The 19,010-nt window shown below is 47.4% G+C and overlaps 2 protein-coding genes across 5 annotated transcripts in view; one reads left to right on the plus strand and one right to left on the minus strand.

The window, feature by feature from the left end:
• Positions 1–803: 803 nt before the first annotated feature.
• Positions 804–17,247, minus strand: MCM4 (minichromosome maintenance complex component 4). Of its 2 annotated transcripts, XM_045560691.1 has the most exons (17): positions 17,168–17,247; positions 16,997–17,080; positions 16,534–16,698; positions 15,994–16,157; positions 15,795–15,896; positions 15,348–15,443; positions 15,128–15,223; positions 14,097–14,235; positions 10,674–10,894; positions 8,476–8,596; positions 5,933–6,192; positions 5,154–5,519; positions 4,552–4,679; positions 3,559–3,766; positions 2,792–3,020; positions 2,072–2,205; positions 804–1,511 (listed from the first exon to the last, which is right to left on the minus strand). In XM_045560691.1, the coding sequence occupies exons 2-17, from the start codon at positions 17,064–17,066 to the stop codon at positions 1,419–1,421; spliced, it is 2,592 nt and encodes an 863-aa protein (XP_045416647.1). In that variant the 5' UTR covers positions 17,067–17,080; positions 17,168–17,247; the 3' UTR covers positions 804–1,418. The 2 variants fall into 2 exon arrangements, with proteins under 2 accessions (XP_045416647.1, XP_045416646.1); XM_045560690.1 differs by lacking the exons at positions 16,997–17,080; positions 17,168–17,247 and adding an exon at positions 16,849–16,913.
• A 629-nt stretch (positions 17,248–17,876) lies between these two features.
• PRKDC (protein kinase, DNA-activated, catalytic subunit) overlaps positions 17,877–19,010 on the plus strand; it is a 170,844-nt gene continuing 169,710 nt past the window's right edge. For 2 of the 3 annotated variants that reach the window (XM_045560693.1, XM_045560695.1), the window contains exon 1: positions 17,877–18,058. In XM_045560693.1, coding sequence (XP_045416649.1) covers positions 17,884–18,058 — 175 coding nt within the window. In that variant the 5' untranslated portion in view covers positions 17,877–17,883. The remainder of the gene's footprint in view (positions 18,059–19,010) is intronic. The other variant, XM_045560694.1, reaches the window with a different exon arrangement.

The raw sequence follows: 19,010 nt of genomic DNA on the forward strand, positions 1-19,010 counted from the left end.
AGGGAGACGTGATCGTCCAGAGTGGCCGTGAGGGTGACACACAAGCATCTCCTGCACAGGGGCTCACACAGGAAGCTATGTCAGCAAAGCCACCAGGTGGGCAGTCAGCCATGCACCCTTGGTGGCACCTGACCCAACTGCTGCCCCTTTCAATAGACATCATCCCACCACTGCCATTTTAGTACTATTTAAACATTTGATTGGATCTGTCCTTTTCTATGGATACTTTATTAACGAGTCTTAATTCTAAGTTATTAAAAAAAGCCTAACTCAGCTGGGCATGGTGACTCACACCTGTATTCCTAGCACACTGGGTGAACAAGGTGGGAGGATCCCTTGAGTTCAGGAGTTTGAGACCAGCCTGAGCAAGAACAAGACTCTGTCTCTAACAAGAATAGAAAAAAATTAGCTGGGTATGGTGGCGAGCGCCTGTAGTCCCAGCTAGTCGGGAGGCCAAGGCAGGAGGATTACTTGAGCCCAGGAGTGTGAGGTTGCAGTGAGCTATAATCACACCACTGCACTCACTGCCTGTGTGACAGAGTGAGATCTTGTCAAAAAAAAAAAAAAGCTTAACTCATGATTTAAAGGTTTTAGGAATTCTTTTTTTTTTGGAGTAGTATTTACATATAGGATTTCAGGCTATGGTGGTTTTGTAAGAATGAGTACTAGGATTTAATTAATATTTGAATAAAATGTAATTCATTATATTATGGTGAGTTTCTTTTATGATCTGTAAAATACTTACCATTTCTGTTATAATGTAAAGCTTTTTTCTTAATGAAAAATTATGCCAGACAACCAAATAGTATTCTATCATTTATTTAGGAAAAGTTTTACATATTAGGATCAAGTAGAAGAGGTTAACCTAGAACTTAATCACTTCCAATCACCCATTCCTAATCTAATAGCAGCCATGAGGAAAAACCTCTAAAAGGAATTAAACTTGGGTGCTGTAAAAGGGAGAGGCTCTAGCTAGCCCTTAATTACTGAGGTGATATGCCCTTACTGTATCTGGTCTCTTGTCACAAAATCCTCAAGGACATCGATGACTGCCACTAGAAAGTCTAGCACAAAACCCACAACCCAGACTGTCCTCTTCAAAGCAGACTGGCATGCTGCTATCTATACATACATACAGAATAAAAACCCTGTTGCTAAAAAATGGCACTTGAAACAAATAGTCTCTATTGTATGCTTGTAAGTTGGCATAGTATTTTTACTTAAATGTTAAAAAAGTGAAAACACACACACTTTACTACAAAAGTTGAACCCAGGTTAGAAACTTTTTATATAGCTCAGCAATGACTTTAAGAATCTATTTACGCCGACGGCAGTGCTGGCTGCTGCCTGGCCTCCAGGCTGCCCACGTGTGAGCACGGGTGCCGGGCAGGACACGGGGCAGCACTGCTCACAGCGCTTCAGAGCAAGCGGACAGTCTTCCCAGTCACCGTCAAGAAGTCGGCATCAGCCAAGGCACGCAGGGCTTCTTCAAACATATCTTTGGTAATTGCCTTTGGAGAAGAGGAAAAATAAATACTTTACATGTCAAGTCTTCCCGTAATTGCTAGAGACACGATAATTTTAATGTTAATGTACCACTCAGAGTCTCTTTTTGGTGGTTGCACGCACTTCTTAATTCTCTAAATCAGGGTGCCAAACGTTTCCTGTAAAGATGGCACGTACCATAGGCCTGGCATCTAATCTGTTCGGTCTCTGTCGTAACTATCCTTGGTGACATTAAGTAAAAGGAGTTACAAAAGCAGGCAAAGAGCTGGTTTGGCCCCCACAGTTCTTTTCACTGAACCCATGTTACTTATGCACAAAGGGACACCTACATATTTCTTCCTTAAAACAGATTCATACACGAAACAACTCTGAAATGGGTACAACAAAATCTTAATTGTAACTATTTCTCAATGATGGGCTTAGGAATAATCTTTTATTCTTTATTCTTATCTATATTGATTAAACAATAAATAAATAAAGAAAAAAATGAGAACCCCCGCCCCCAAGCAGGATTAAGGGAAAAGAGAAAAACTCTGTTAAATAAAAAATACATATGAACACTTACTATGTCAGATTGTCCCCGAATATCTTCAAAAAGTTGCTGGTATTTTAGAGCGGGTGTTTTGCCTTTAGATAAAATAAGTTTTTTCAATGCTTCAGCTAATTCTTCTTTCCGTTTACGAGAAGTGGCACTCATCCCTGATTTTAAAGAAAACCAAGGAAAGTATTTCTGCTATTAGGAGGTGAAATATTTCAAATTCCCACAAATATTTCTTTAGTAGCATTGCTAAGAAAGGTAAGGGGACGTGGCTGAGCGCCAGACAGAGCACATTCGAAACACAGTGAGTTTTCAATTGTCTGCTGTTTCCAATGTTCTGTGAGCCAGTAGCTGTTGCTTTCCTCTGAAGACAGCACACATGCTCTGTACAGCAAGCAGTCACTATTTATTAAGGAATGAACTATAAAATGGGCTAACACCACTGCCTAGATGGCAGAGAAGGAAATAGAATCTCCTTAAAACTATATATTATAGATCAGCTTGGCGAGTGGGAAACATAAATTTAAACCAAAAAAAATATTAAAAAAATAAAATTATATTCAAAACTATATTTACCGTGTATTTTTATCAGAAGACTTTCATCAGATTCTCAAAGGGGTCCTGATCCAAAAAAGGTTAAGAACTTCTGCTTCAAATTATTTGACTGTTGGTGTAAATCTGGCTTATCAACTACTTACATATTTAAATAACATTCAAAAGCTTTTTTGTTCAATGAACACCGCATACCCGTGGTAAGAATCGAGATGTCCACGATGCCGGTGCGGGGATCCGTGGCCGACTGCTTCAGAGCTTCCCGGTGGAGGCGTTTGGCCTCCTCCACATCGACCGCTTCAACTTTGCTGGAGAACCGCACTTTAGCGTGGGCTTCCGCTAAGCGGATCAACGATTCCAGCTGCCGGGGGTACGCGGAAACCATGCCTCGGCTGCTGCCGATCTTCCTCATGTCTACGTAAGCCTAGAGTCGGCAGAAAAACAAAAGCAAACCCGTGGGCGATACTAGCTTTAGTTTCGGGGCTGAACTCTGCAGCGAGGGTTCCATTAAATGAACTGAACTGCCCGGCTGCCGCGTGGAGGGACTGCGGAGAATGCCAAGGTCCGGTCTGGTCCCAGGCCCTGGAGGTCCCCAAACGGCAGAGACCACACATGCAACACAGAAATCCTGGGAGAGGATTTCAACGTCCAGTGTACGATGATGACCGGAAATATTCTGACTGGGGAGATATCTGGAAGACTTCTTGGAGAAGGTGGTATCTGACGTAGCTCTGAAGAGCAGACGAGCGCACGGCGTGGCAGAGGAAGGGGACGTGGCACGTGGGGCCGGGAACCCGCTGCCATCGGCGCAGAGGGCGAACGGGGGCCAGTCTGCCAAGGCCCTCGGCACCGACCCTGGTCTACGCCCGGGCCAGGGCCCACCCGAGCAGGCGCACAAGGGATCCCGAGCGAACGCATGACGCTCTGCCTACAGGCTCAGCAGCCCTTCCGGGCCGGCTTACCTCGATGAGGGCCTGGCTGGCCTCCTCGCTCAGCCGCGGCGCGACGGCGGCGTGCGCGTAGGCGACGTAGTCCTTCAGCACGGCCATGTCCAGCAGCTCCTCCTCCGCCTGCTCCTCGCCCCGGTAGTACAGCGCCACCAGGTGGTGCGCCAGGCGCCTGTCGTAGGCTTCGTCCTGGGGGTCCAGCATGAGGAAGATCAAATCAAACCTGAGAAAACAGACAGACATACAGTTTTCCTAGCTGGGGCACCGACACACTCACCGACACCGCCCGAGGGCGCAGACGTGTGCAGTGAGCGTGCGCCTCGTGAAGCCCCCTCGGGAGAGCAGGTGTCTTCCTGCCGTGCCGCCGCAAGGCCCTTCGGGGTGGCCCACTCACCCCGCACCGTCCTCAGCCCTTGGGCCACCCAGGAAACGGCTGGAGACCAAACAGCTCAGTCAGAGTGGGACTTCCCTCGGGGAAATGTCACTACAATTTTGAAGACTGGAAGATTTGAATGAAACACATTGAACTGCTGCTTTGGGGAAAAAACTATTTTGTAAAAAAAGTCAAATAATTAAAATCTAAATTCCATTTATGAAACATATCCCACATTTGAAGTAGTGGGGCTGAAAAAAGTGAGGATTATGGGACTGTGCTTTAACAAATTTAATTTTTCAGAACCTTGTGCGGTTCTGCTCTGTGTCGATTCTCAACAGTGGCTTTAAGACTGAAATATAAGCAGTGAGTGACGGCCATCTGAACAAGATGTTGGGGTGGAATGTCCCAATTGCTTCAAAAAATAAACCACTGTTAAGATGCTACCCAGAGTTGGGCAGAGAACACGTAATCCTTGTTATGAAACTCTTGACTAACCAAATTCAAAACACTTTGCATTAGAATGAAGAGTTTACATGGGCAGTGCTTAATCTTAGTATTTCCTTCTCAGTCTCACCCTGAAAAGTCTACAAATGAGCAAGAGAAAAACATGTTTTATAAAAATACTTTAATACCTTGACAATAATGTGTGAGGTAGCTGGATGTTTTCAATGGTAGTTTTTTTAGGATTCCACTGAGACTCAATGGGATTGGCTGCGGCGAGGACAGAGGTGCGTGCATTGAGCTGACAGATGATCCCAGCCTATCAGAGAGAACAGCGCAGTCAGGAGCCCCTCCCCAACACTGGCAGGACACGAGCCTCTGCGCCTGACCTCCCACTGGGCCCCCTCCCTTTGCTACGTGGCGCCACATGGCTGGTGCCTAACAGCCACGTCTTCACTGCCGCAGTTCCACACGGACAGCCCTGTCCTCGGAGTCACGCCGAAGACAGATGAGTGCATGCTGCTCCCACATCTTTTTTAGAAAGCAAACCCCTCGAATGAGCTTTAGGACAAATTCAACTTCTATGAACACCATGTTAGTGGGTTAGTATAGCAGAAAAGACAAAAGAGGATACCTTATAGAAAATACTTAGACACTGAGCTGAAATCTGACATGAGAAATACCAGTTTCCCCAAGTTGGAGCCAGGGTAACAGCATGGCTCCACAGTCACTGCATTTCAGGGACCCACACACTGTAATCCTGTCTGTGTCCACGCAGTGGAGCGCGACTCACCTTTGCGATGGAGAGAGTCTGCTGCTCCATGACCTCGTGCAGCACAGACCGCGTGCTTTCGTTCATCTTGTCGAACTCGTCGATGCAGCAGATGCCGTTGTCACTCAGGACAAGGGCCCCTGTCTGCAGGACCAGCTGCCTTGTCTCGGGGTCCTTCATCACATAGGCAGTGAGGCCGACTGCGCTGGAGCCCTTCCCAGAGGTGTACTGGCCCCTGGGCACCAGGTTGTACACATACTGCAGCAGCTGGGATTTGCTGGTGCCCGGGTCGCCACACAGCAGAATGTTGATCTCAGCACGGAACTTGCCCCTTCCCGTGTGACTAAAATCCTTCCTTGTTCCGCCAAAGAGCTGAAGCAAGATTCCCTGAACAAACACACAAAGCACATCTAAACACTCACTTACTGCAGATGAACTGAGATTTAAACTTTAGAGGTGCAGATCTATTCTATAAAGAACTACAATTAGGAAATGCAGGAAGGTAAAAAAGGCATGCGAAAGTGCTTTGATATGCTCTGAGTCATCACTGGCCAAGTAAATCCCTATTCTGAACCTGCCTGGCCTCTTCCCACGTTTAGAAACGTAAGTTCAGTGCAGAGATGAGGATGCAGAAAACAATGCTGTGATTTTCCTCAACCAATGACCAAGGCAGGGTGCCAACAGTTTGCTTGATCCAATAGGCAACAGATCATATCCTTTATGGGGGGAGGGTGTGGAAGTTTATACTATTTGATCCCAAAGAACTAACTCCCAAGTCCCAGTTGAAGATCCATCATTACCTTCTTTATATCTTCATGTTCATAAATGCTTGGAGCCAAGGCTGAAGCAAGTCTCTCATAAATGTCTGGCTTACTGGCCAGTTCCTTAAGCAATTCCACACGTTTCTCTGAAAAAAGTTTCTGTTCTGCTTCTTCGTCAAGGCCATGCAGACGTTTTGCATCCGTTCTCCGATAATGAATGACGTCAATGTGGGTTTTGTAGACAGACTTCACGTTACTCACTCTGGGATGGACTCGAATAGGCACCGCTCGGTAGATGCCTGAGGGCATGAGCACGAGAGCGCTTTACCTTCCTGAACCCTGCTGGGGGGCTCGGTAACCCCGAGACAGCAGGCAGCCCTAAGGAGACCACGGTGCTCCAGCTGCCCACCTGACGAGCAGGGAGGTGGCGGCAGGAGAGGGGCAAGCTGGAAGCACCCAGGTTGCTGCCAGTGGCAGAGACCCGAAAAGATCTGCCTGTGACCGCTTGTCGTAATGACCTCCAGCAGCTATGTGAGCATGACCCCACCACACACAATTGTTTCAAGCCCTGTTCGTGGCTGTGTTCAGTAAGTAGTTTCATTTCCCTAAAGCTGAGTGTACAGAATCTGCTTAGCACTTATTTGACGGGAACAAAATGCTAAAATTCCATACCAAAACTTGGAAAGAAAGCAAATCCCAAAAGTCTTAGAAGAAAACCACTCATAAGTTATTTCACAGACAGTAATAGTCCATTGCATCAAAGGTGAAGGAAAAAAATGACTATTTTCTGTTAATAATAGAGGTGTTTCTCGGCAAATGGCTGCACCCTGCCGTTTTCTAAAGAAAGTAATTCAAGGACATGAAAAGTAGTAGATGAATGACTAACACTTCAAGCACACCAACTCACCTATTCTCCTAGAAGGAAGGTTTCCCACAATGAGGTCTGACATCTATCTTTTTTGGATTTCAAACTATAAGCCTGTAACAGTCGATTCCATTTCCTGCTGCTTTTGGATGAAAAAGCCCAACCTTTTCCTTATACCTGTCACAATACAATGGCATAAGCCACTGTCCTTTTGTTTATTTAACAGGTCAAATGTAATTCTTGCTTAAAACATAAAAACTGGCTGGGTGCGGCAGCTCACATCCTTAATCCCAGCACTTTGGGAGGCTGCAGCAGGAGGACTGCTTGAGCCCAGGAGTTCAAGACCAACCTGGGCAACATAGTGGGACACCATCTCTACGGAAAATTAAAAAATAAAATAGCCTGGTGTGGTGGCGTGCACCTGTAGTCCCAGTTGCTCGGGAGGCTGAGGCAGGAGGATCACTTGAGCCCAGGAGTTTGAGGCTGCTGTGAGCTAGGCTGATGCCACTGCACTCTAGCCTGGGCAACAGAGCAAGACTCTGTCTCATAAAAACAAAAAAACCCACAAAAACCCCAAATGTAAAAACCAGTTTATACATAACATTCTTAGAATATAGGCTAGATTATTCTTTCCAAGACATACTAGGAATGGATGATTACGCAGAAAGTGGCCTGGCATGATTTGTCTCACACGGCAGCACTGACCAAACTTACTGCACAGCTGTGTGTATCATGTTCCACAGCCCCCTTCCCCAAATGCTTTAACATGAATTATCACATTAACTCTGCTTTGCAGTTGAGACTAAAATATCGAATTAAATACTTTATCAAAGGTTTCAGGTTGGCAGAACTGGGACTGAGCATCTCATTAACCTAAGACTACTTTCTTTCAAATTTTCAATTACTACATGTACTTTTACAACTTAAGATTGCTGATGACAAGTGATGGACTTCACCCTGGGGAAGAAACAGGATGAGAACTGCCCATGGGGCTGCGAGCCCAGGCCTTCCTTGGATCACTCCCCACCCCACATGTCCATGAAGAGCAATGCTGCCATCGCCACCCCCAGCAAGTCAAAATCCCTTGTAGACCAGAACATTGTGAGGAGACTGCCATACTCATGTCGGGCGTGGAAGGGGCATCTGGGCAGGAGGAGGAGAGGCTCTGGATCCTGGCACCATGACTCAGCATAGCACCTGCACTACAGCTACCTCCCCGTCCCCGAACCTCAGCTTCTGAGCATGGAAACAGGCACTCTAATCCATTCTCCTCTATAGTGAACAAATGCTAACCCTCAGCTGAACCTTTGGGAAATAAGTAGAAAATTATTTAAAACTCCAGAGTTAGTGATACTGCCCTGAGCTGCTGGCAGAACTCAAATCTTACCAATATGGCCTTGTCTGCAGCTGCTCTCTCGTGACACCAGCCTATTGATCTGGGATACACACGTAGCTCTGCGATGCCAAGGTAGCAAGAGGCAAGTGACCACGAGGACCTTGAGTTCCAAAATCCAAGTTCGGGAAGAACTGAAAGATTTTGTACTGCAGGGCCATCGGGCTAAGTAAAAAGGTGGTGGTAAAGCAGGGACATTATAACCCATGGTCACAAAGACCTGCACTGACAACCGGAGGCAGAACTAGCCTTGTTCCAACAAATTCATGAATGAGTCTAAGAACTCACTGAAGAGTGGCATCAAAAGCAAACCTATATTCTTACCTGTAACGTTCACTCTGTCCCCAGGTTGAACCTTGTCAACAAGATCATTATGAGCAAAAAGAACAACAGTGTGAGGCGTCTGCCCTGCAGGCATGTCCTCAGGAGACTCTTGCAGTTTGATCTGAAAGAACAGAGAAAGCATGGGACGTGGAGACCCCATCTGCATGTCTGTGCTGCTTGGAGATAGCTATCTGATTCCTAGCAGCTTCAATGCTTTTTAGAAGTATCTATTTTTTTTTTTTCTTGAGGCAGGGTCTTGCTCTGTCACCCAGGCTAGAGTACAGTGGCGTCATCATAGCTCACTGCAACCTCAAACTTCTGGGCTTGAGTGATCCTCCTGCCTCAGCCTCCCGAGTAGCTCAGACTACAGGCATGTACCACCATGCCCGGCTAATTTTTCTACTTTTTGTAGAGATGGAGTCTCACTCTTGCTCAGGCTGGTCTCAAACTCCTGGCCTCAAGTGATCCTCCTGCCTCAGCCTGAAAAATCTTTTAATAGATGTGGACACAGGTTTTGTAAGGATGCTGTTTATTTAACATTTCCATCTTGGGGATAGGAGGCAATTTATGTGATCCTGGTTTCTGCCGTGTTAAGACTGTAGTGCATCTCTCCACATAAATGTTTGTCCACATGTCTAATTATTCCTTTAGAAGTTACTTCTAGATTTCCTGGGTGAACTAGTGCATACCTTTAAGGTTTGCCGTTAGGTACTTCTGTGCACCTCACAGTCTATGTCCCTGTCTATGTCCACTCACCTAACAGGTGTCTGCTGACCACCTGCCACATGCCGACCCTGTTCTAGGTGTTGGGGAGTCCACAGTGAACAAAGTTCCTCCACCTCATGGAGTGGGGGCACAGAGTACAGACAAATGAGCAGTAAGATGTGACACTGACAAATGCGGCAGCCAGAAACAAAGCAGGGTGGGGAGTTTGGGGACCTGCGGGGGAGGGGGTAGAGATGCTTTCCATAGAGCAAGGTCAGGCAAGGCCTTTCAAACCAGGCGGCCTCTCAGTGAGGTCTAAGGATGCTAGGGCTTTTATTCTAAGCCAGTTGGGGAGTCTGAGGATTCGGAGAATACTAGACCACAAGCTCCCGGGGAGTAGGGCCTCTGCTTTTCTATCTCCAGCCTTTAGCCTGCTTAATGCTCCACCTAACATTAAAGAAATTGTTGGAACTTTGCAACGTAAAGAAACTTAAATCTTGGGCCAGGTGTGATGGCTCATGTCTGTAATCCTAAAACTTTGGGAGGCAAAGGCAGGAGCATCACTGCTTGAAGCCAGGAGTTGGAGACCAGCCTGGACAACATAGCAAGATCCTATCTCTAAAAAAAAAAAATAAATAAAAAATTAGCCAGGCACAATGGTATGTACTTGTAGTTCTAGCTACTTGGGAAAACTGAGGCAGGAAGATCGCTTGAGCCCAGGAGTTTGAGGCTACAGTGAGCTATGATCGTGCTACTGCACTCCAGCCTTAGAACAAAGTAAGACTATCTGAAAAACTTAAATTCTGTCCTCCTACATAAACTTTTACATAGCTACAATCATAGTAAATGAATGATTTTCTGCCTCTCCCTCACTTATCACGTCATTTTAATAACTTCATCTTAAAATTTTCATGATTAAAGACATATAATAGGTCAAACTTACTAGACAATAAAATTTGTGATAAAAACTTCAGAAAATTTTCTCCATCCAGTGGAGAAACGAATAGTTGCAAAATGCCCAAGTAATTCTGATCTCAAATGTTTTATATACTCATATCTAACTTACCTTAAACATTATACAATCTCAAATATTTCCCATAAAAACGTGTTAAATTTGATTGAATAAATCAAAGAATAGGCTAATTTGATCTGTTAATATACAAATGACCCAAAACTTTTAGGATGTTTACAGCAGGAAAGGTGTTTTTTTTTAGGAAGAGTTTCAGGCCCTGATGACGCGGTGCTCACTGGTAATGGACAGGGACATGGCCCAGAGCCGGGGCCTTAGTGTGCTCTGTGCAGTCCAGCCCACAGCCCACTAACAAAACCTGCACCCTCAGAGAAGGGCGGAGGCAGCCGACTGCCATTCAGGAAGCACAGCTAGGGCCTCAGAGCCCCAGAGTGATGAGTTACACTGGCTGTCTGAGGACCCAGACACACGCAGGACAAAGGTGAACGTGGTGTCCTGGGAGCCTGCCCAAGCCCAGGCGCACCATCTGCTTGTCGGAGAAGAGGGAGCGGTTGTGGATGAGTGCCATGCTGTGGGTGGTGTGGCAGTGCCCGCACGCGCTGGGCTCGGCGATACGGCCGCGGTCAATCTCCACTCGGGTGGTGTGGGCACACACTTGGCACTGGAAGAAGGCCTCCTGCATCTCGGGGATCAGCTGGGATGTCCTGATCACCATGCCACTGATGGTGATGAGCTGGTCAATGTCTATGAGGAGAGAGTGGGGTTAGCTCGCCCGGCAGCCATGCCCACAGCCCAGCCAGGTCTGGGCCTGCTGCCAAGCCAGCCCCCCTGACCCACGGCGCAGCGGTGCTGGGGGACAGCTGGGGTCACTGGCAGGCACTGAGGCCCAGGCACTGACAATTGCGGGGAGTTAGCTACGCTCCCCGCAAAGGGGTTTTGTCTCTTTCTTTGGATCAGGTCTCTAAGTTGACCACGCCAGTTTGCAGGGAGTTGGCTGCGCTCCCAGCAAAGAGGTTTTTCCTTCCGATCGGGTCTCTCAGGCAGGGGTCATCGCAAAGGATGAAAAAATAGTAGGAAACAGAATAATAATAACAATACACAGAGCCAAAGATATGGTTTATAAAGTAAAGGTTTATGAAAATAGATAAAAGCAGGGTATCCGGATGGGGATATTTCCTCCCGCCAGAAATATATCCAAAACTGAACATCCACACAGGTATTATATAGGGTAGGTACAAGCTCCCGTTGCCCTTGGCAATGGGATTTACATACGAACAGGCAGTTTGCTTTAGGGTCAAAGTCTTCTAAAAGGCTACTACAGATCCTTTAACTAACTCTAACTAGGGGAACAATGAGTTGTAAAATCTTCTCGGGGCAAACTTCTAAGTTTTCTGATAAGGCTATTACTTTAGCAAAAACCAGAGACATCTTGGCTCTGTGACTGTGTTCTTGGAGACAGATGATTTCAGAAGTCAACATGAGCTGTGCTTTGTGTTAATTACTTTAACCGCATGGCTCCTTCTGGGCCCGGCTTGGGCATTAGCATCTCTCTCTGATCAGCTCTCATCTCCGGGGGTCCTTGCCAGCTCCGGCAACCCATGGCTCTAGGAAGAGGCCTGCCTTGTCTTTCAAAACAGGTGAGAACCATAGGCCCAGTTTACAGCTGTCTCTTTGAAGTGCAGCTATTACTGACCAAGGAGACACCCTCCTGAGACGAGGCAGCTTTTGAACACATTTCTTTTTTCTTTAAGGCAAAGCGTTATGTGACTTCTGAAGTCAAATCTTGTCTCCAGAAATACAGGGGGCATTTCCATGACTCAGTATTCTTAGGCTCAACAAACAATGAGTTGGGTACCCCAGCATCTGGCCTAGGATGCCATTCTGGCATCCGGCCTGCCTTCCTCTCAAGCCATGGACCTCTGGCCCTTTCTTCCTCAGGGCTTCTGTCCAGTAGACAGCCCGCCATCTGCTCCCACCTGCCTTGGTCGGCTCCACTTCCAGGCAACAGAGGAGAAGCTCAGTGCTTTTGCATATCCTGTCCCCAGCTCCCACCTTGATTGCCAGGCTACCTGTAACCTGCTGTCTCACAGGAAAAGCCAGATGGCTTGGACTTAGTGTGCGTGACCTTGGGGATGCCCTTAGCCTCTCTGTGCTTCATTTTGCCTCCTCTGCAGAATGGGGAAATAAAAGTACCTACCTGGTTGCTGAGGACTGAGCGAGTCACTATACTTCAAACCTAATGAGACAGCCCCTGGCAGAGGAAAAACGCTCCACACCCTGGGCATTCTCACTGGCCACACAAGGCAGCCCTTATGCAGTCTCAGTTTCCACTCTCGCTCGTGCTTCCTCTGTAATTTGGACCTTTCCTGACATAACTTTTCTCCTTTGAAGATCATACTGCCCCCAACTAGTTTCCACTACGGGTTTCAAACCGGTTACCCTGTTCTGGGTAATCAATAAAACACAGCCTGTGTTTGGCCACTGCTGGCCTTGAAGCTCACCCCAGCCTGTCAGCACTGACAGCTGATGCACGAGGCCTTTAGAATTTGATCCTATCTTCCTTCCACCTACTTACAAATCTTCCCTGCCTTCCTCCCTACTGATCCTTCTTTTACTTTAAAATGCAACTTCATAACTTTTGAAATCAGTTGACTACTCCAACCAAATAGCCCTCTACCTCCTCCAGCATCCGCCCCAGAACCTCCCAGTCACAGAAATGAGGTCTGGAGCCAGTTTCACAAGAGGAAAGTACTACACTTCCTCAGTAAATAGCGAAGTCAAACACTTGCTCATGTTTACTGGCTACATCCTACATTTTTTTGTGCCTTTAACACATTTATCTACAGAGGCATTTATTAATTTTTTTTTTAGAGATAGGGTCTCACTCTGTTGCCCAGGCTGGAGTACAGTGGCACGACCATGGCTCACTGCAGCCTCCATCTCCTGGGCTCAAGTGATCCTCCTGCCTCGCCCTCCCAAAGCACTGGGAATACAGGGTTGAGCCACTGTGTCCCGCCAATTTTTAATAGCTTTTATACCTCAATCTTCATACATGGCAAATACGTTTGTCCTACATTTCCACTCTCATAGCTACTGTCCAGGTTAGGACCCTGATGCCTCACATCCAAGCTACCGTCCAAGTCTACTAACCTACTTCAATATACCGGGTACCCTAGAAGCATTGTGGACTTCAAGTGCTGCAAAATCTTTCTCTCCAAAAAGTGTCAATGGCCCCTTATTGACTTTGGAATAAAAATGTAGATCCTCTAAGTTGGTGTTCAAACCTCTTCAGGACCCAGGCTTCCCAGCAGACATCCTCCCAAACGTCCTCTTCAGCCACCCATGTCATTTAGCGTCCACACAGCAGCATTGTCTGCCTCCTTGCTTCTGCCTATTATCCCCACTTGCTATTGTCTACAGCAAACGCCCCCACGCTTGCTTTCCAAATGCTGTGATCCAGACCTCCGTCACTGCGACCTTTTCCCACACAGGCCCTTTTCCCACACAGGCCCGGCACTCTGCCCGCTCCGGGCTGAGACATCTCCCGCCCTGTTCTTTTGTCTTATCTTTTATTTACTTCCCAAACTAGATTTCTTTCTTAAGCTCAAGGGCACGGATCATATTTTGTATTTGTTTTCTACAGTGACTCTAGGAAAATGTCTACCTAATAAAATAGTTGTAGACATTATATTTGGGTAAGTTCATCTTAAGGTAGAGGATCATAAAATCACAATATCTTTTATATCAGACATTTGAGTTAAATCAAAAAGGTATGGGGGTTCCTAAGTATATAGTTGCTCAATCTGCATTTTGTTAAATTATAATCCATCGCCGCCACTACCACTACCACCACCAATTCTTTTAACGTTCGTTTATGAAACAAAGTTTTATTTATTTTAATGTAAGGCACTGTCTTTATAAGAGAGGAATACTATTAATACATTACCTTCTGGATTCAGGTTTCTCATGTTCTTAGTCTTCAACGCATTAAATGGTCTTACTTGAATCTGATGTTCTAAAATTGAGTCAGGGTAACGCTCAAAGAAAATCTCATTGACAGCCATATCAAAAGTTGGGATAACTTCCTATAAAAATGAATATAAAGATGCCAAGCTATGCTTGTATTCCCATCTTCAAGATAAATACAATAAAACATTTCATATCAGCAAAGTATAAAAACAAAATAACATGGCATACTCCCATAGCATTACCCCACAGAATCACACACATACTGTTTTCAAACTTAGGCACCACTACACATTCTAATTTGTGTTAAATATGATAATATACATGAAGGTGCCTTCCTGCTATATGGTACTGGCATATTTTGTGCTTTCAATTAGTAAGGGAAAGGATTTTAAACTACCACTTTCATTCTTATTTTTCCTCCATAATGAAATGATACCAAAATAAATTCAATCATACTTATTTTACTCAAATTTATTAACATATGGTTCTCATTTTACAAATGAGGAGACAGCTAAGGAACTTAACCAAGGTTCTGCAGCTAGTAATCAGCAAAGCCAAGATTCAAAAACCAAGTTTGCCTCCAGAGCCTATATCCAGAGTCAATATAGCTAATATTTAATTAATAAAAGCTGACTTCAGATCTAGAAGAAAACGATTATAGCATAGCTAATATATTCTGCTAAAGATGGCAAGAAGTGTGTAATGCACTTAAAATATTTCCACTTAAGATAACTTACTTCATGAATCCCAAGAAGCTATCACTTGTAAGATTCACCATTATTTTATGAGAAACACTGCCAATTAAACTACAACATGCCATTGACAATAATATACACCCCAATTGCTGAAACATTGAAGTGTGAAAAAATATTCATCTTAAAGGAGATAAAACATGGTTTTATTAAAATAGTGTTTGTGCATATTCTGTTTCCAAGGAAATTTTGCTATCCAGAAGCATTCCTTCTAGATAGTTACTGACATTCATCAAGGTCAGAGACAAATTCTTACCTGTGGGTAGGAGATGAGCTGTCTGTACAAATTTTTGTCAAATGATTTTATGTGTTCACAGTTTACATTTAAAAATGGCTCTCCAATAACATTAATCTGTAAGATAAAATGAACAAGTTATGTTTCATTAATTTTATTATTTTAAAATACATAACTTGGGGGATGGGGAAAGAAAAAAACCACATATAACTTGAATTTATAGGTAAGAACCTCTGATTACCTCCCCGAGTCGTTGCATGTACACCGGTTCAGTGAGGTCTATGCCCACATTCTCTTCTTCCTTAGCCAGAGGGTCAGTGAAACGCCGAAGAAATCTCTTCAGGGAGAGAGAATATATTAAGCTAAACGCATTTGGGAACAGGTAACTATTCGAAATACAAAATGTTATGAGTATGTCATTACCTGGAGAGAGACAATAAATAATATTTCTCAAAGTTTTCAGTGCCCTAAAGCAGAGGTTCCCCAACCTACCGTAAGCTGTATAATTATTTCATTATGTATTACAATGTAATAATCATAGAAATAAAGTGCACAATAAGTGCAATGCACTTGAATCATCCCCCCTCCCCCGTCCATGGAAAAATTGTCTTCCATGAAAACAGTCCCTGGTGCCAAAAAGGTTGGGGACTGCTGCACTAAAGTATGAATTTTAACACATACACCTCACCTGAAAATTTTCTTTGCATGTTGCCACATTTACATCCGTTCCCCAGATCACAAGTTTTTGGCCTAGAGACTGCTCACTGGCCACTATGTCTTCTGCTGCTGCCTACACAGAAAAACACAGCAGAATCATGTCCGTGGGATTTACCCACTTGCTGTTCCCAAACAGTGCTATCAGGAGACTGCACGTGCTGTACACTCACCCCATCAGACTGCAGATCCACCTGCAGACTCTTCCGCGCAGAGCCCAGGTCGGGCCTCTGCCTCACGGGTGTGCCCCTGACACCACTCCTCGGGGTTCCCTCGACCCTAGAGCTGGGAGTGCCATAGGTCAGTGGTGAACTAACGTCAAAGTCAAGAGGGATGCCTGTAAAAACAAAATTCGAAAGTTTACCATGAAACCCTGGTGGCATATCAAACCCGAAACTACGGCACGCTGTGGATCTGTCGTCTAATTGCGGTAGCAAGCAGTATCCACTGCAACCTGCGGTGGCTGAAGATTCCGAGGGCTATTAAACGTTCCGTGGAAAAAATGCACAAGAAAAGCGGCCGCTCCTGCTCACCAGGTCCTCACTGCGTACTGCGCTCCGTGCCCCTTCCCCAGCTTCGTGAAGAACACACTCGCCCGGGCACAGAGGGAATGCTTTGGGCGTCTGCAAACCACCGTCACCAAACCAGCGACACCGGCCCGCCGAAGCCCCAGCTGCGCACCCCCCCCACAGCCCAGGTGTTCGGAAACGCACCTGAGGGGCGCATCTGGGGAGGGCTGGAGAATAACGCGTCCTGCGCGGCGGGGCTCTGCGGGTCCGCTCCCGGCGAGGTCGGCAGGGGCTGCAGCTCTCCGGTGGAGGTGGAGTCCTCGCCTTTACGTCTCTGAGACGGAGGTGACCTGGCGTCCTCGCCTCGAGCTGTGTCACACCGAACAGAAAAGCCCGCTATCAACCCGGTTTGGCCTTCCTGGGTTTGTCCGTCTCCCGATCCTGAGACAGTCTGATTTGTACCGAACAAGCCCAGCCCGACCCAACCCGACCGGGGCAAACGGGCAGGGCACGTTTTACCCGCGGATTAAGCAGCACCGGCCGAGGCGGAGAGGAGCGGCCAGCGCCGCCCGCGCGGGGCCCGCGCTAGCAGCCGGCGGCCGAAGGCGGAAGGGCGGAGCCGGGGCTGCGGGGCGAGACCGGCTCGGGCGAGGGGTGGCGTACTCACGCGTCTGGGCGGCGGTTGTCCGTCCGCGCCGGCTGCCGCGGCGGCTCGGGGTCGATGCGGGGGACGACATGGTGCTCGAGTTACCTGCGCGACAACAACAGGATCGCGCCGCGCCCTCCGCCCGGCCTACCCGCCCCGCCGCGCAGTTACCGCGGAAAAGCGGCCGCCTACCAACGCCCGCAAGCTGCCGTCCACCCGGCGGATCTCTCCGGGGCTGCACGGGCGGGACCGAAGGTTCCCGCCAGCGGCACGGTTGACACCGCCCCCGGCGGCGCCTCACCAATCACAGAGGCGCTCTCGCGTGGCTCCGCCTCCGGGAGGCGCCACTGCGCGCCGCCGGGGAGGGGACCGAGCAGCCTGCCCGGCGGAAAGGCGGCGCCGGCCGCGCTGCCCCCCCGCGGCTCGGATGGTCTGGTCCCCCACGCGGCCGCATTTTCGCGGGAAATCTGGGGAGTCGGACCGGACCATGTTCTCGGAGGTGTGTTCCTCACTGCAGCGCTGAGAATATACTTCTCTACCCCTTAGGCATTTTTTAACTTATGGAGACATTTCAAATGCATCTTTCACTCTTTATCGATGAACGAGCTTGTAGATCTTGCCTCAGGCCCCGGCCTGTGTTTTTCTGCCTCTGGCGTTCAGCCCAGCCCTCCACCAGGCAGCCCCCGCCGTCCGTTGCATTCGTTTCTCCTTGCGCGTTGACGTGCGCATGCTGAGGGCGTGTGGGGCACAGGCGCAAGTCCGCCAGTGCGTCGGTTCGGGTCAAAGCGGGCTCTTGCTTCAGGGAGGTCCCCCCGCAAGCGCCGGTGGACGGTTCCCGCCGCGCGAGCCCCGCCCCGCGCCCCTGACCTCGCCGCGAAGGCACTTCCGGGCTCGCGCCGAGCACGCGCATGCGCGGCGGGTTCGCCGTCATGGCGGGGTCCGGCGAGGGCGTGCAGGGCCGCCTGCGGCAGCTGCGGGAGTGCCTGGCCTCCGCCGACCGCGGCGGCGCTGCCTCGGCCGGTTACCAGCTGATCCGCGGCCTGGGGCAAGAGTGCGTGCTGACCACCAGCCCCGCGGTGCTGGGTGGGTACCGTCCCGGGCTGGCCGCCTGTGGCCTCCCGGCTTTCTGAGTCGTGCAGCCGGGCAGCCCGGCGCCACTCCTCCGTGGGCGCAGTTAACAGTTTTGAAGTCCAGCGGTTAGATCTTGGGGAAATGTCTGTGCATGTGTATAAAAAGTGATTTGTCATACTGCCTTTTTTCTCGTTGCATTAGAGAAGAGGTGTTCCAAAACCAAAGTTGGTGAAAATTACCCCTAATTTGGCAATCATTGCTATCCAAAATGGGGGAAGAGGACATAAGAAAGTATTTTCTTTCACCTTAATTTCACCTAAACCCACTACCAGTACCTTTTCCAAACCCTTATATTTGCTGTTCCTACTTTGTGAAGAATTGCAGAAATATAACTTAAAAATCATGATGTTCTTTCTTAACTTTTTAGCAATGCCTGGATGGGAATTATTTTTCTCTTTGTAGTAAAAGTGCCTGTTTTCAGCATTTTAAAATTTAAACATGTCATTGTGTGAAAAGACTTGTATTCCTTTTTTAGAACAAGTATGCAGGCCTCCTCTGGAGGGCGTGCCCTCTTAATAGCTAGTGAGATTTTCTTCCTAAGAGGTCAGTGCTGAATGGAAATAACGGTGCTTTCTATCCTCAAGGTTTCAAAGTCAGAATTCATTTTTGTAACTTGTTTCTAAAGCAGTTCCAAGTGTACTCTCAATGTGTTATACAACATATGTCCTTTCACTTAAAAGATTATTAGGGGAGTGTCTTAGTTTCCTCTTGCTGCTGTAGCATTTACTACAAGCTTAGTGGTTTAAAACAACCCAGGTTTGTTATTCTTACAGGTCTTTAGTCAGACAGGGGTCTTAACAAGCTAGTAGCAAAGTATCAGTGCAGGGCTGTTTTCCTTTCTGAAGGCTCTAGGGGGGGAATCCATTTCCTTATTCATTCAGGTTTTAGGACTGAGGTCCCTGTT

Source organism: Lemur catta, chromosome 9 (assembly GCF_020740605.2).
Source record: "Lemur catta isolate mLemCat1 chromosome 9, mLemCat1.pri, whole genome shotgun sequence".
Lineage (NCBI taxonomy): Eukaryota > Metazoa > Chordata > Mammalia > Primates > Lemuridae > Lemur > Lemur catta.